Below are 16047 nucleotides of genomic sequence, written 5' to 3'. Positions count from 1 at the left end.
AAACTATTTAAATATTTTACTCTAAGAAAAACACTCTACTACTCTTTTCTTCACATTCTCCTACACATTCTCGATGTACACTTTTTTGGCTACACATTGTCTACACTATACTACATTTCACAACACTTTTTCTAACATACTCCACAGAAACCTTACACTACAAACCATCTCCGTATTATTACATCTGTATTGCTCTTTGGGATACAATTTCTACTTCTGTTTTCCCTCTATTACATCTACCAACTTTATGAGCCATGCAAAAATTTCTTAATTTCATTACTATTGACAACTTACTGTATATTACTATGCTAAATCAACATTAATACTTGTTTTTATTCTTCCATAGATAACTGTGAGAAGTTGCGCATTCTTTTTCAAGGCATCAAGGTGAAAGTATCTTAATTTATTGTTGATACACCAGCCTATGTTGAAAACAAATCAGTTGGGATCATTAGAATATATATATATTTTTTTAGACACATACTCATTGTTTTCAGCATGCATAACCTCTGTTAGCGATAGCTATAGGCTGTTGAGAAAGTCTAGTGCTTACAAATCCGTAAATATCATTCACAGGCTATTTAAGAAACACTGAGCTTTGCTTAAAGCACAACATTCATGGAAACACTACAAGCGTATAGAAACACACACCAAATGCATGCTTAGAAAACACTTCTATTCATTTTAAAATCCTATGCATATAGCATAAATTTAATACAGTATACATCTAACCTATCTCACACAAATTAGTTTGCTGAACAGCATCTATTTATTACTTACTGTTATTAGCAGCACAAGGGAAGTTGCATGAACCTTGTATAGCTATACAAATAAATAGTAACTACTCAGAAAAGTTAGAAGGTGTATATAAATTTTAATATATGCTAGTTAGCATTATACTTGTATAGAAGCATACAGATATATAGTCCATACAAGAAACTTACAACACTAAAATACAGCATCAAAAGAACGCTACAATACAAACCTATAATAGGTAGTTTAATACCGGCAGTTTATTTGAACAATATTTTTGTGTCACTATTAATATCATGGAAATACTGCAGGCAGCTTATCATCAAGGGCATAACAAATTTTCTCCTACTTCGCGGGGCAAACAATGTTTGCCAAACAGCACATTCGCAATCATACACAATAGCTACAAACCTGCTAATACATGGACTGTAGAAGATTTACCTGCCATTATGGACTTAGGGGATGCTTTATATATAGATATGCATTCCATAAATCAAGAACAGCTTATGCATCCTGATGATTTACCAAATTATATCCAACACAATGACACTATCTATTCGCTTAAGCTTAAACAACCTTCTTATGGGGATATACTGAAACAGTTTGACCCATCTTCGCCAAATATGCAAACAGTATTGAGAGCTGCACTCAATTTGCATTGCGGTGTTTTACTTTGCATGGATATGTATGTTATAGCTATTATGCACAGTGAAAATTCATACTTTGTATTTGACTCGCATAGCCGCGACACCACAGGAATGCCTCACCCAAATGGGACATGTATTACCATACAAATATCGTTTGAAGGGCTTATACAGTACATAACAAATCTGGCATATAGTCTAAAGCGACCCAATAGTAATTACTTACCATATGAATTAACTCCAATAGATATAATTACAATTAAAAAAGATTCACTACATAAGGCAATGCTCATAGCAGAAACAAATGCAAGTGCCATATTACACAAGCATATTTATGTGCATTCTACTAAAGCATGTACAGATTTATTCACACACACATTAAAAACTCGCATAGAAAATGAAAGAGATTGCCTCCAAAGATCAAAGGCAGGTACTCTTCAGCCATCAGCATCATTAGCTACTGATCAGCATATTCCCCCCTCAAAAAATTGCATTGTGCCTATAACAACTGCACAACTGACGCTACCTACCTGCACTAGCATAGATACAACAGAATATGCAAGTAACTCACATAATACTGTGACATACGCAAATATACTTAGAAATACACTTAGACACAACACAAGAGTCACGAGTTGTGATACAAAAAACATACATACACAAAACATCACAGGCTCAACAAGTGATTTGCATAATAACGCATATATACAAAGCTCCCATCCTACAAACAAACCTAACACTCAGGGTAACAAAATACTTAGCCCAAAAAGTAACACCAATACTATATTGTCCAAAATGCATATTAACATCAAGAACAACATAGAACAAACTTTTTGTCCACAAACACAACAACATATAAATGTCGTAAATAGTACAGACAAACAGCAAACACAAACAAATCTTACACTACCATCAAAGTGTACACAATCTATACAAAATAGTCTATTTGCTATTCTACATAACTACTGTAAACCCGCACATAGTTGGGATAGTCAAGACTTGCAATCTATTATGGGACTTGGAAATGCACTATATATTGAAATGCAGTCTCTTAATAAAGAAAATTGTATGCAGCCACAATATTTACCCAATTACATAGAGCACAATAGCATTATATATGCAATTAAGCAAAAAAAGAGCATAACGATGGAGGAGAAGCAAACAGAAATGCAAAATGCAAGGCTTTTGAGAACCCTTACTTCAATGCATTTTAACAATGGTATATTGATTTGTTTTAATGCATACACTATTTCAATATTCAAAACGATTCATGCATACTTTGTATTTAATTCAAATAGCCAAAATGAGGAATTAATACCTCCTGCTAAGGGGACCTCTATTGCTTTACAAATCAAATCACCTGAGCAGGTTATTGATTACATCAGAACGTTGGCTCTCCAGAACAAAGTACTAAATTCATTAAGTTTTACTTTATACTTCACTCCAGTTACAGTACGCAAAATTAGCAAATTATCACTTAAGGCAACACAAAGAAAACATAGAGAGAAAAAAGTTACACCTATAAGAGACATGTATATCCATAATACTAAGGTAACTCTACATGCCTCTATACATATCACACCTATAGAGTTACAACTAGAAAATACAGTTACAGAAACACTCAACAGCGATAGGCAAATGCATACAGAGAATTCCACAACCACAAGTCATATTGAATCTATCATAGCTATTAACAATCCCAATCCAATAACAAGCACATTTACACATAATGCTAGGATTCACAATGAACCAAATGCAATAGAAGTACAACCAAATAACTGTAACAGAAAAAGATTGCATGCACAAGAAACAGAAAATACACTTAATGCCACAAATATAACATCTTTGACAAATGCCACAATTAGTACTTTCCATGCACAAATTAAATATGGCCCAGAGTATGCTTGCACTATTTGCAATCAGTTATGGCATAAACAAAGTTTGCAAACAACGCACAAGTTAAAAAAAGGGCTAAATTCATAGAATGTAACATTAGTCAATATCAAACAGAAGATATATGCCGGACATGTTACAAATATATTGCCAAGGACAAAATACCACCATGTTCTTTCTATAATGGGATGACATTTCCTGATATCCCACCTGAATTACACTTGCATAATTTAGAAGAGAGATTAGTATCGCCAAGAATACCTTTTTTACAAATCAGAACGCTGCCGCGAGGCTTCCAAAAATCTCTCTCAGGTGCAGTAGTTAACGTCCCTGCCGATGTTATGACAACTGTTACTGTTTTACCAAGACAAATTAATGATAACATGACGATTCCAATAAAATTAAAACGCAAATTAAGCTATAAATCCTATACCCATTTCGAAAATGTAAGGCCAAACAAAGTAAAACGTGCAGCTCTATATTTAGCAACTACTAGCAGTATGTTCCAAGAATATGGAGTCACTGTTAATAAAGATTGGGAATATACACCAGAGAATATGCCACCTTGTAATGACACTTCTGATGCAAACAATACATCAGATTCATCAGACAACATTGCAGCTGGGAATTTAGATACTATGCTAACTAATGAAACTATAACTACAGAAAGCATTAACATTATTAACTTAGCACCTGCAGAATATAACACACCAAGGGGTCTATATGAAGACAAAGATTCTGAATATTTAGTTTTCCCCACTATTTTTTGTGGGAAGCGAAGGCCAACAAACAAAGAAAGGCATGTACCAATACATTACAGTACAATATGTCAATGGGAATTAAGAAGTTATGATTTAAGAGTAGCAAAGTCCATGACAAATGTTTTCTTCAAATTGAAAAAGTTGCATATTAAGCAAATACAGAGCAAAATATACATCTCACTTAGAAAATATTTTAACAATGGTAAGATTATTACAGCAAAAGACATCAAACAAAAATTAGATAGCATTTTCCAATTTAATGAGGGATATAAAATACTAAAAACAATACGTGGCTCACCACCATATTGGGAGCAATGCAAAAAAGACTTATTTGCTATGATAAGACAATTAGGGATACCAACATTTTTTTTAACATTATCAGCAGCAGAAACTAAATGGTATCATTTAATCAACATACTATTACGCACTGAGAAAAAAAAAGAATGTACAGAAGAAGAATTCAAAAATATGTCATGGGAGGAAAAATGCAAATTAATACAGAGAAATCCCATTACTTGTGCCCGACATTTTGACTTTCAAGTTAGAAAATTCTTTAATTGTATATTACTGCATAAAAGTAACCCAATTGGCAAGGTGATAGATTACTTTTATAGAGTAGAATTTCAACAAAGAGGATCACCACATATACATGCTATAATCTGGATTGAAAGAGCTCCACAGTATGAAACTTCAGAAGTTACTACTGTTACAGCTTTTATAGATAAATATATAACCTGTGCAAAACAACAAGATACAAATATCGAGCCTTTATTGCCACTACAAAAGCATGGACATACCAAAAATTGTCGTATTAAACATAAAAGAACATGCAAATACCAGTACCCAAAATATCCAATGCCAGAAACTTTTATACTGGAACCATTACCACTAGACAAAACTGATCAAGAGCTCTTACAGAAAATCGAACTAATCCACCTAACTATGAACACGCAAGAGTTCTCACATTATTCCTTTGAACAGTTTTTAGATACAATGAAACTAGATCTAAGTCAATATGTTAGATGTATACGATGCATTATAGAAAAAAATACAATTTTCCTAAAAAGAACACCAGCTGAATGCTTTATTAATAACTACAATACGACAATTTTACAAGCATGGCAAGCAAACATTGATATACAATACATCTTAGACGCATATGCATGTGCTGTATATATAGTATCATATATTAGTAAATCACAGCGTGGAATGAGCAAGTTGATTGCACAAGCAGCAAAAGAAGTTTATCACAATCCAAGCATAAAAGAGCAGCTTAAGCATATAGGTAACAAATTCCTAAACTGTACAGAAATAAGCGTGCAAGAAGCAGCCTATCTTATACTTCAGATTCCTTTACGCAAAAGTTCTAGATCGTATGTTTTCATTAATACAAGCCCTCCAGAAAAGCGTACCTACTTATCAAAAGACATTGAGACTATAAATGTGTTACCTGATACATCCAATCAAATACAATATGATAATGTAATAGTAAAGTACAGCAAACGTCCTACAGATTTGGAAACGTGTACATTACTTGACTATGCATCTATGTATCATGGAAATCATAAAAATAGAAAGCAGAAAAATGCAACAGACCATGATAATTTCCTCACCGAAAACAACTTTTATAGCTCGGATGAGGAAGAACTTGAAATTAATATACCAAATAAAACTGCAGAAACAGATTATACAAAGCGGCAAAAACAAAAAATAATTCGATATTGCAGGTTTAATAAAAAAAATGACCCTGAAAATTATTACAGAGAATTGCTAATGCTTTATTATCCCTGGAGAGTAGAAAATCAAATTATTGGTAATAAGGAAACATATTATGAAAAATACCTAGAACTTCAAAATATAGTTGACGCTAATCATACTAAGTATAATAGGCATAATACCCCTTTAACACCTAATGCCAATGGAGACTGTACATTGGACGCATTACTTATACCTCCAATGGATATAGAAACTGACGAAAACATTTGTCCAGAAGTTCAAACAAATGAACCACTATTATATGACTTATCATTTGATTTAGGCATTAGAAGTACAAGTAATGATGAACTTTTAACCAATAATATAATGCCAGATGACCAATATCACAGTTTGATGCAAAATCTTACAAATGAGCAACTTAACTTTATATACCATCACTTGCATTGGATAAAAACCAAAGAAACACCTTGCTATACGTTTTGCACAGGTGGTGCAGGAGTAGGGAAAAGCTTCCTTATAACAGCCCTTTACCAAACATTACTACGCTATTACAATACCAAAGCAGGGGAAAATCCTGATAACATTTATGTATTGCTTACAGCTCCAACAGGCAAAGCAGCACATAACATCCATGGTAAAACGCTACATAGTACATTCAAAATACCAGTTTCGCAAACGCTATCTCATAAACCACTCACTCATGAGAACAGGAGTGCACTTCAAAATGAATTATTGCATCTTAAATTGCTAATAATTGATGAAATATCAATGGTAGGGGCAAATCTTTTCAATTTTATACATAACAGGTTACAAGAAATTAAAATGTCCAAACTACCTTTTGGTGGGATATCCATATTAGCTATTGGAGATTTGTATCAGTTAAAACCAGTATTTGACACATACATATTTGAAAATTCTAGGCATTCATACAGACCAGTAAGTACAAATTTATGGCAAACACACTTTAAGTTGTTTGAATTAACAAAAATTATGAGACAGCTAAACGACTTACCATTTGCTCAATTACTAAATAGATTAAGAGAAGGAAAACAAACTTATGACGATATTATACAAATACAAACACGCGAGCAAGACCCACCCCAAAACATTAGCAAAACCATCCCTTATATAATGGCAACAAACAAAGAGGTTAATAATATTAATAATGAAGTTTTGTTACAACATATAACAAAATACCCTGTATACACATCAACCGCAATAGATACAGTTGCATCTGACCTAAGCGAAATTGTAAAAAAAAAAATACTAATGCAATTACCTGCAGATGCAACTAAGACCATGGGCCTGCCATTTATATTGCATATTGCATTAAAATTACGATACGATCTAACATGCAATATCAATGTTAACGATGGCTTAACAAATGGTGCAACAGGTATAGTTGAATTAGTAGAAACTATCAATAGCATTCCAAATGTGATATGGATTCATTTTGATAAAGAAAATGTTGGCAAATTAACAAGACAGGAAAATAGGCACATATATCACAGTAACATTTCACCTCATTGGACACCAATTCATGTTATCTCTAGACATTTTCAATTTACACAAAAATTTATAACAATAATACGCAAGCAATTCCCACTACGCCAATCATCTGCACGTACTATACATAGAACACAAGGAGAAACTATTGAACCACTTTACATCCATTTTAACAATAGTAAAATACATCATTTGCATTATGTTGCTTTAAGCAGAGCAAAATCATTAGAAAACATATATATTAAAAACTTTCAGCAGGACAAAATAGTTGTCCACCCAAAGGTTCATGAAGAAATGGCCCGCTTAAGGACAGATATGCTATTAGAAATATCAGTACCACAATTATGTAATTATCTGCTAAACTTTAATGTTATTGTACACAACATACGTTCACTACAAAAAAATCACAAAGCGATACAAGCCGACACAAATATCATGAAGGCAGATATTATATGTCTCAATGAAATAAACACAACTAGGGAAGGGGACAGTCATTCATTATATATTGACCACTATCATCTGATGCTATTTGATAAATTCCATAATCAAAATACCAAGCATGGGATTGCTATTTATTACAAGAAAAATATTTGCCTTTTGCCAATTTATGAAACACAGCACGAAATTGACATTTTACATTTTACTTTAATTATAAAGAATTGTGATTACTTATTTGTGATAATATACAAACCACCACATGTACAACTACAAAAACTTTTTCAAGTGTTAACTAGCGTATTGAGCTTTTACCCAAACTACAAATATATAATAATGGGTGACTTCAACATAGATTTAGCACAAGTATCACATAATGCAACACTACTTTTAGAATACATGCAAAACCAATTTCAATGTCACCAAAAAATACAAAACTACACAACAGACTACAATTCAACCTTAGACCATATATATGTTAATGAAGAGATAACTCACTTTGGTATACTAGAGTCCTACTATAGCGATCACAAAGCATTATGGGTAGCTATTTAATAAGCTGAAATTATCAATTGGTATGTTATTTTGCTTTAGGAATTTGCTTTCTTTACATGCTAGATTTAGAAGGTCTACTTACATTATTTGTCTCGTTGCAGATGATTTCTATACAAGAAATTAAGGAAACCAAACACGAGGAAAGCAAACCGTATCAAAAAGCAATACGAGCAAACATAGTCAAATGCTCTGCAAAAACACATTACAAAAACGCGAAGCAAGAAAATAAGATTTTATTCCACATTGCTCTTGCTGATGAAAGTGGGTCCATTAAAGGAACTTGCTACAATGATGATTTTTTCAAGCTAACAAAAGAAGGGAATGGAATTATAATTCGGAATTTTATAAACAAGAACAATGTCATCATCTTAACGAAACAAACAAAGATTTCGAGAATGCCACCATTAACGCTCCCGGAAACAATAACCCAAGAAGCAGTATATTTGCTACAGCCGCCTGCACCCCCAGTCTCTCCAATAAAAACTATAAGAAAAGCTAATTTACGGACATTGATGAGCATATTAGGGACAATATCAGAGGTACGTATCATAAAAAAATTAAGGTGCTTAACTATTGCATGTAGTAGTCTGTAAACTTACATACTATCAGCAACACTATCTGCCCCACACACTTTGTAATCACACTCTTCAAACCACTATACCATACATTCCAAACACATTTAGTAACTGCAACTCTTTAAAACACACACTATTAGCAGCACACTTTACTATAAACTATATACAACACTCACTCCAACACACATACTATCTACAAACATTTCAAGTAATAGCTGTTGCTTACTCCTTTTACACACACCACAAGGTTACATATAGTTAAAAACGGACACTCTCTATCTCATTCATTGCTACTTAAACTTTGCCAATACTCTGTAGTACAATCTACTACAAGCATACAACAATTTTTTATAGAGAAATAACATCTAAAGGCTATATTTAGGACTAATCGATGTAGAAACTCAAATAGAATACACAACATTGCTGCTAATAGCACTATACTTACTGCACAACACATACAATATCCTAGCAACTCTACTCGCTCATTTTACAATCTAAATTATATTTAACTAATATAATTTACGAAAAAAAACATTAAAATCTGTAAAAATACACATCGGACACTAAATGCACTGTAAAGTGTTGATTACATGGAACAGTCCCACAAGTTTCAAACATATGTAAAGTATTTTTAATATTTATTTGAAACACTTGTAAAAATGATAGCTATACAAAATATCATCATCTACTCTTTTATGTGCACTCTCCTACAAATTATATCATATGCATACTTCCATACAAAAGTCTCTAACGCACACTCTCTAACATACACACTGTAGCACACACTATTACACAACTAATACACCAACAATCAACAAACTTTTCACTCGCATGTTCTCTCCAATAAACAAAGATACAGCACAAGTGTATACTATCTATGCAAGAACCAATAACAATGATTGTTTATCAAATTTAACAGGAGGAAGAAACCAAAACTGTATTCATTGGAGGACAAGAAACAAAACTAAAATCAATAACAGTAAACGATGCAACAGACTCAGTGAAAATAACACTGTGGAGGGACGCAGCGGACTTTCCCATCGAACTTGGGAGCTACATAAAAATAACCCATCTGACAGTGCATGAATTTAACAACGAAAAAATATTAAATTCTACTCGGAATACACAATTGCAAGTAAGTACAAAGTAAAAAGACAATGCTAAAAACAAAAAATGTATTCTTTGCATAGAAATTACTTACACATCTAGAACAGAAGACTCATTAAATTCACCATTTTTATATCACACGTAGTAACATCAGTTGCTCTTTTTTCAACATACAATTTGTGATTCTACACATAACTCTCATACCCATAGATGAAACACCAAAATACTATATCGCCTTTAAATACATGCATATACATTCATACAAAACACTCTCGAAATATCACAAACAACTTTTCTGTTTACCTTTCCTACAGCTCAACACCTAACGACAAACTTCAAAACATGTAGGTCAATACATTGCAAATCATACTACACCTTTCATTATAATAATTTTGCACACATTTTAAAATGCTAGTCCATAACCATGCCATATTAACTATTTTAGTCCATATCTACACCTTACCTACAAACACATGGAAACATAAAATATCTTACTTTATATATAGCACTAACTTACTATTAGAATAGCACCAGAATCATACATTACTACATCTCAAGCAAAGCAACATCCAACTCTCTATCTATGTCTATATTTACCTTTTTGGAATACATACTAATCAAAAACTGCCTTAAATGCACTTTTCAATTTTACATTACCTATTACTTAACTTGGAGTTTATTTGCACTCTCTCACTACTTTCCTGTGTATATTCGAATTCTATTGCAAATTTTTCACATAATGTGCCATATAAACATACATTTCTATAAATATCTGACACCTTTACATCATCTTGCATTACATTTAGAAACACTCTGCATCAAAAAAAATACAACACCGCCTTCATAAATTCCATAGGTACGAACACATAAGTACGCACTTTGGGTCTTTGCCTTCAACTACATTTTTCACATTCTCTGAACCGCGCAGAACAAATGCAATTCACAGAAAAATCTTGAAGAAATTCCTTCAGCATCTATAGAAATTTTTTATTTCTCTGAAAAGCACGTTAAAATATAGAAAAAAAAAGATAGACAGTAAAAAATGGGTTTTATAACAGATGTTTTTTTCTTTTTGCAGAAAATTGAGCCACCCCAAGAACAACTGCAGATAACTATATATGGACTCGAAAATACAACTCAGGAAAAAAGCACCATTACCATACAAATTCAAGATAATGAACATTTAAAATCGGTACAAATAAGCAATACGCTTTTAATGGACCACCTACAAATTCCAGCAGATATTGAGGACTTTTCAGAGGCTCTTATGCCACACCTACCGAAAACACTAAATATAATATTTCAAAATGAACACATTGTCGAAATTCTCGACGAAGATTAAATTATGCAATATGCAAAAAGATAACGACTTTTGTAACTTTGAATAAAATGGATACATACAAAATAAATATTTTAGTTAATAAAAATCTTAAATCACATTTGACTTACTGTTTATTTTTTCTACGAAATAATGTTTGATATGTACTTGCATGTATTTATATGCGCCATTCGGATAAATATTTACACAATGACTTATGTATACATTTTGCAAGAATTGGGTACTAGTATTACTAAAAAAAAAAAAAAAACTATAATTTCTAAATATTACTTACTGCACTTGGATAAGGATGATTACTCCTCCATTTAGAATATAGAACGTCCTATTCAAACCTTTCTCTTTCTCTTCACAACTATTACTCAGGTAATAGTACACTATCTAAACAGTAGGTCACCCAACAATACTACTATTGTTAAAGTTACAGCTATTCGAATTGCTAATGACATTATGGTTTGCTTATCTTTATAAAACAGTACAAAAAAAACATTAGTATTTACTGTATCAATAGCTTACTCAATATATGTGTAGGTAACTCTGTCTGTAAGTACAAAGGCAATAAATGTTGCATTTAAGACTTATTAAGGTATTAACATTGGAAATAACAATACCTTTTGTTTAAATGTTTTAACAACAAAAACTTAACCAAAAACAATGTCATAAACAATGCCAATAGCTCTAACTTTACTAATGCCGAGACCATTGCATTGTAAATGCTTGTTGACTTTCTTAGGAGATCTAATCATGACCCAGTCCCCAATCATAAAATCATTAGTATAGTTAAAAGCTCTGGTGTCAAAGTTTTTCTTTTGTACAGCTTGTTGGATAGCAACCTTTTTAAGCATGTTTTGTTTATCCTTGCAAACCAAACATGAATTATCATTCTTTCTCAACATCCTAATCCACGAAGGACAAAGAGTCCCATTTGTACCTCTCTTCTTGAGCAGTCTAAAGGGTGACACCCCAGTTGAAGAATGAGGAGTTGTGAGATATGACTAAATCTTTTTTTTTTTTAAATATGTCTATAGGTACGTTAGTAGCCAGAGCTGATTGTATTCCCTCTTTTATAAATCTATTCATTCGTTCCACTAAACCATTGGCTGAAGGAGAATACAGAGCAACCTTTAAATGTTTAATAGCATGAGCTGACAATAAATTTTCCATTAAATTTGAAGTAAAGTGGGAACCATTATCCGTGACTAATTCTCTTGGGAACCCTTCCAAAAGAAAAATTCTAGAGAGAAAGTCAATTACAGATGACGTGCTAGGGGAAGAACAAAATTCAACTTCCACCCATTTTGAATAATAATCTATTAATACTAACATATATTTTCTGTCATTAGAAAGTACTTCGAATGGCCCTGCAAAATCTAAAGCTAATTTTATCCAAGCCTCTTCTGGAACTGGAACATTATGCAAAGGTATTTTTACTGTTTTCCAGTGTTTATCAGATACCAGACAAGTTTCACAAGCATTTATCCACCTGGTAACATCTGAATCTAAGTCAGGCCACCAAAAATTTTCTTTCAACCTTCTTGCAGTAGCACCTATATCCAAATTCCCTTCATGTGCTATTTTAAAAATATTATTACGCAAGGATGTTGGAGGAACTGCAAGATCACCTCGCATGATCAAACCTTCAACTAGGGAAAGTTCTTGATTCATTTGTGCAAACGATTTTAAAGGTGCGGGAAAAGAGCGTTCCTTAGGCCAACCTGACACGATCATGTTTCTTACTGCCAAAAGAATTGAATCTTCTCCAGATGCTTTCATCCAATCATCTTGAGTTATACGAGGTAGGTCATTGACAAAATCCTCAACAGAAGCTACCACACACTCCACATCATCAAATCTGGAGTATGAAGAGTTATCTTTTAATGATAACCTGGAAAGGCAATCTGCTCTTGTATTACGACCACCAGGTATGTGTTTTATAACAAAATTAAACTCATGTAAACGTGACAATAAGCGAACAAGTCTAGAGGAAGCTTTTCCTGTCCCATTTCCATTTAGCAGATGTATTAGAGGCTTGTGACCAGAAAAAATTTCAAATTGAGTACCCCAAATAAAAGTTTGAAATATTTCCACAGCCCACGTGCAAGCAAGAGCTTCTCTCTCAATTGTACTGTAATTTGACTCTGCAGTAGAGAGAGATCTGGAAGAAAAGGCAACTGTATTTTCCTTGCCGTTGACCCATTGACAGAGAACAGCCCCTAAGCCGTTTTGACTCGCATCAACAGATAAAGTACATTTTTCACCAGGTGAGAATGGAGAAAGAGCAGGAGCTTGAATGATGAGTTTTTTAATTAATTCAAAAGCTTGTTGTGCTTCACTTCCCCACACAAAACATGCGTTCTTTTTCAACAAGACACACAGGGGTTGCACAACCTGAGCATAATTTGAAATGAACTTCGGGTAGTATTCTGTCATGCCCAAAAATGATCTCAATAGGTCTTTATTTTTGGGTACAACGATTTCATCAATAGCTTGAGTGAGCGAAAACTTAGGCTTGATTCCTGATGCAGAAATAGTGTGCCCTAAGTAGTCAAGGGATTCAACCATAAATTTACATTTATCAGTACCTAAAGTAACTCCACATTCTTTGAACTTATTAAGAACTTTCCTGAGAGTAGATATGTGCTCAAACTTATTTTTTGAAAAAATTAAAACATCGTCCTGATAGGTTTGGACTGACTCAATACCTTTTAACATGTGGTCCATAAATCTCTGAAACACACTTGCCGCTGAGGCTAAGCCAAAAGGCAGTCTAAGATATTTATATGCACCAAAAGGTGTAACGAATGTGGTTAGATCAGTGGAGAATCTGGATAATGGTATCTGATGATATACTGACCTTAAGTCCAGAATGGTAAAACAAGTCGCACCAGCTATATTGGATAACAAATCCTGAATTTTCGGTAAAGGATGACAATTCACTATAATATTCTTATTAAGTGTGCGCAAGTCAGCACACAGACGAATTGAATTGTCCTTTTTTCTTACTATCACAATTGGACTCACCCATTCTGAAGACTCTGTAGGTTGATTAATACCTTCATTGACCAATTTATCTAGTAATATTTTAAGGTCATTTCGAACACTTAATAGAACTGGTCTAGCTTTATGAGAAATTGGTATAGCATTTTCTTTTAGCTTGATGACATGCACTACCTTTTTAACTTTACCTATGTTTGGGGTGAAAACCTCAGGAAATTCGGTAAAAATGGATTCCGGAAACAAATTATTAGAATTGTTACCGTGAATGGAAGAGATAGATATTTCATCATTAATTTGGATAGGATTTTCAGAGCCAGGAACTAATTTCAAACTCATCCAAGCTAGATCCTGCCATCCAATAATATTCTTTCCTTTAGGAGCAACATACACTTTGGTATAGATTTTGCGATCTAAACAAGTAATGAATTCCATGAAATACCCAAGCATATCAATTATATGACCACCATATGCTTTTGGAATAATGTCTAGTGCTAATAACGGTTTCTTGAAAGGCCAACACTCTTCCAAAAGAGTGTCCGCAACAATGGTGACTGGTGCGCCAGAGTCAGCCATCATATCCACCTTAACTTCTCCAATAATGACTTCACATAATGGTTCCTTAACTTTCTGGATAGGAAAAGTCAAATCTTGAGAATCAATAGAAAGGCATAAGTCTTTCAAGAATATTATCAAGTGACTGACTAGATTCAACATTAACATTTCTAGAACTCTCATTAGTGTCAAGACTACTGACTCTGATCATTTTCTTGCTTCTGCATACCGTATAGAAATGACCCATTTTCCCACATTTAGTACATTTCTTACCTAGTGCCATACAAACAGGACTATCACCTAAATGTGATTTCGACCCACACCTAAAACAAAATGAGTTAGTTTTGATCTGTTTTTGTGAAAAAGATTTTACAAATTTTGGCCTGTAAGAAATATTGTTAATGTGAGGGTCATCTTGAATCATGTTAGCAGGTGAAATATTGTCGTTACTTAAACACTTTGAGGTTATAATAGATCTCTCAATTCCTTTTGCAATGTCAATGACCTCAGCTAAAGAAGGATCCCTGCAGCTGAGTAGCCGTTCCTGAATCTTCTTGTGAAAACAGCTGTAAACAAACTGATCTCGTATATAAGAATCTAATTCAGCCCCAAAGTTACAATTCGCAGGTAAGTTCCTCAAAACAGATATATAATCCTCAATAGATTCATCCGAATTCTGCTTCCTTTTCATGAAGTTAAATCTCTCAAGCATCACACTTGGTTGCGCTAAAAACTTTTTGTTCAATCTGTTGACAGCATCAGTGTAAACGTTCCATCCATCTCCTTCACCTGGTGGTGGGATGGTAACCGGTAAATTATCAAAGGTTTCACGCGCAGCACTGCCCAAAAAGCTGTAAAGAATCGCTAGTTTGCGTTAAGGTGAATACTCCTCAGCATCTATGGCCACCAGATAATTTTCAAATGATTTGAACCAAAGTTTCCAAGCCTCTCTTGGTTTGCCTTGTTTAGGTAGAAACTGATCCAACTGACATATTTGCTGAGAAGCTGATTAATGTGGATTTATCAAAACAAAGTCTTAGACTATATTTTTGAATCTTAAAAGATTAAATACATGCGTGTGGGGCGTGTACAAACTTACTTTCAGTCTTCCACATGCAGTTCCTGGTTTGCTTCGTGCATATCTCTCCGTTAAATATGTGAATTCATCACACGCGCATGTAGCCAATCAGTGCGCGTATACTAGAAAGCTATTTCGG

The 16047-nt window shown here is 33.5% G+C and overlaps 1 protein-coding gene across 1 annotated transcript; it reads left to right on the top strand.

Annotated features, from left to right (window-relative positions):
- The first annotated feature begins 8058 nt into the window (after positions 1–8058).
- Positions 8059–11381, top strand: LOC146796242 (uncharacterized). Its single transcript, XM_085630189.1, has 3 exons — positions 8059–8802; positions 9758–9973; positions 11024–11381. Exons 1-3 carry the CDS (start codon positions 8320–8322, stop codon positions 11285–11287), a joined length of 963 nt encoding a protein of 320 aa, XP_085486315.1. The 5' UTR covers positions 8059–8319; the 3' UTR covers positions 11288–11381.
- Positions 11382–16047: the final 4666 nt, after the last annotated feature.

This window comes from Triturus cristatus, chromosome 10 (assembly GCF_964204655.1).
Source record: "Triturus cristatus chromosome 10, aTriCri1.1, whole genome shotgun sequence".
Classification (NCBI taxonomy): Eukaryota; Metazoa; Chordata; class Amphibia; order Caudata; family Salamandridae; genus Triturus; species Triturus cristatus.
Note: the sequence above shows the minus strand (reverse complement) of the source record. Positions and strands in the feature narration are given on the sequence as shown.

Coding starts and splice junctions, on each gene's coding strand:
- LOC146796242 (XM_085630189.1), top strand. CDS start 8,320: ATGCTAGATTTAGAAGGTCTACTTACATTATTTGTCTCGTTGCAGATG. Junction 8,803..9,757: donor TATTAGGGACAATATCAGAG/GTACGTATCATA, acceptor CAAATTTAACAG/GAGGAAGAAACCAAAACTGT. Junction 9,974..11,023: donor CTCGGAATACACAATTGCAA/GTAAGTACAAAG, acceptor TTCTTTTTGCAG/AAAATTGAGCCACCCCAAGA.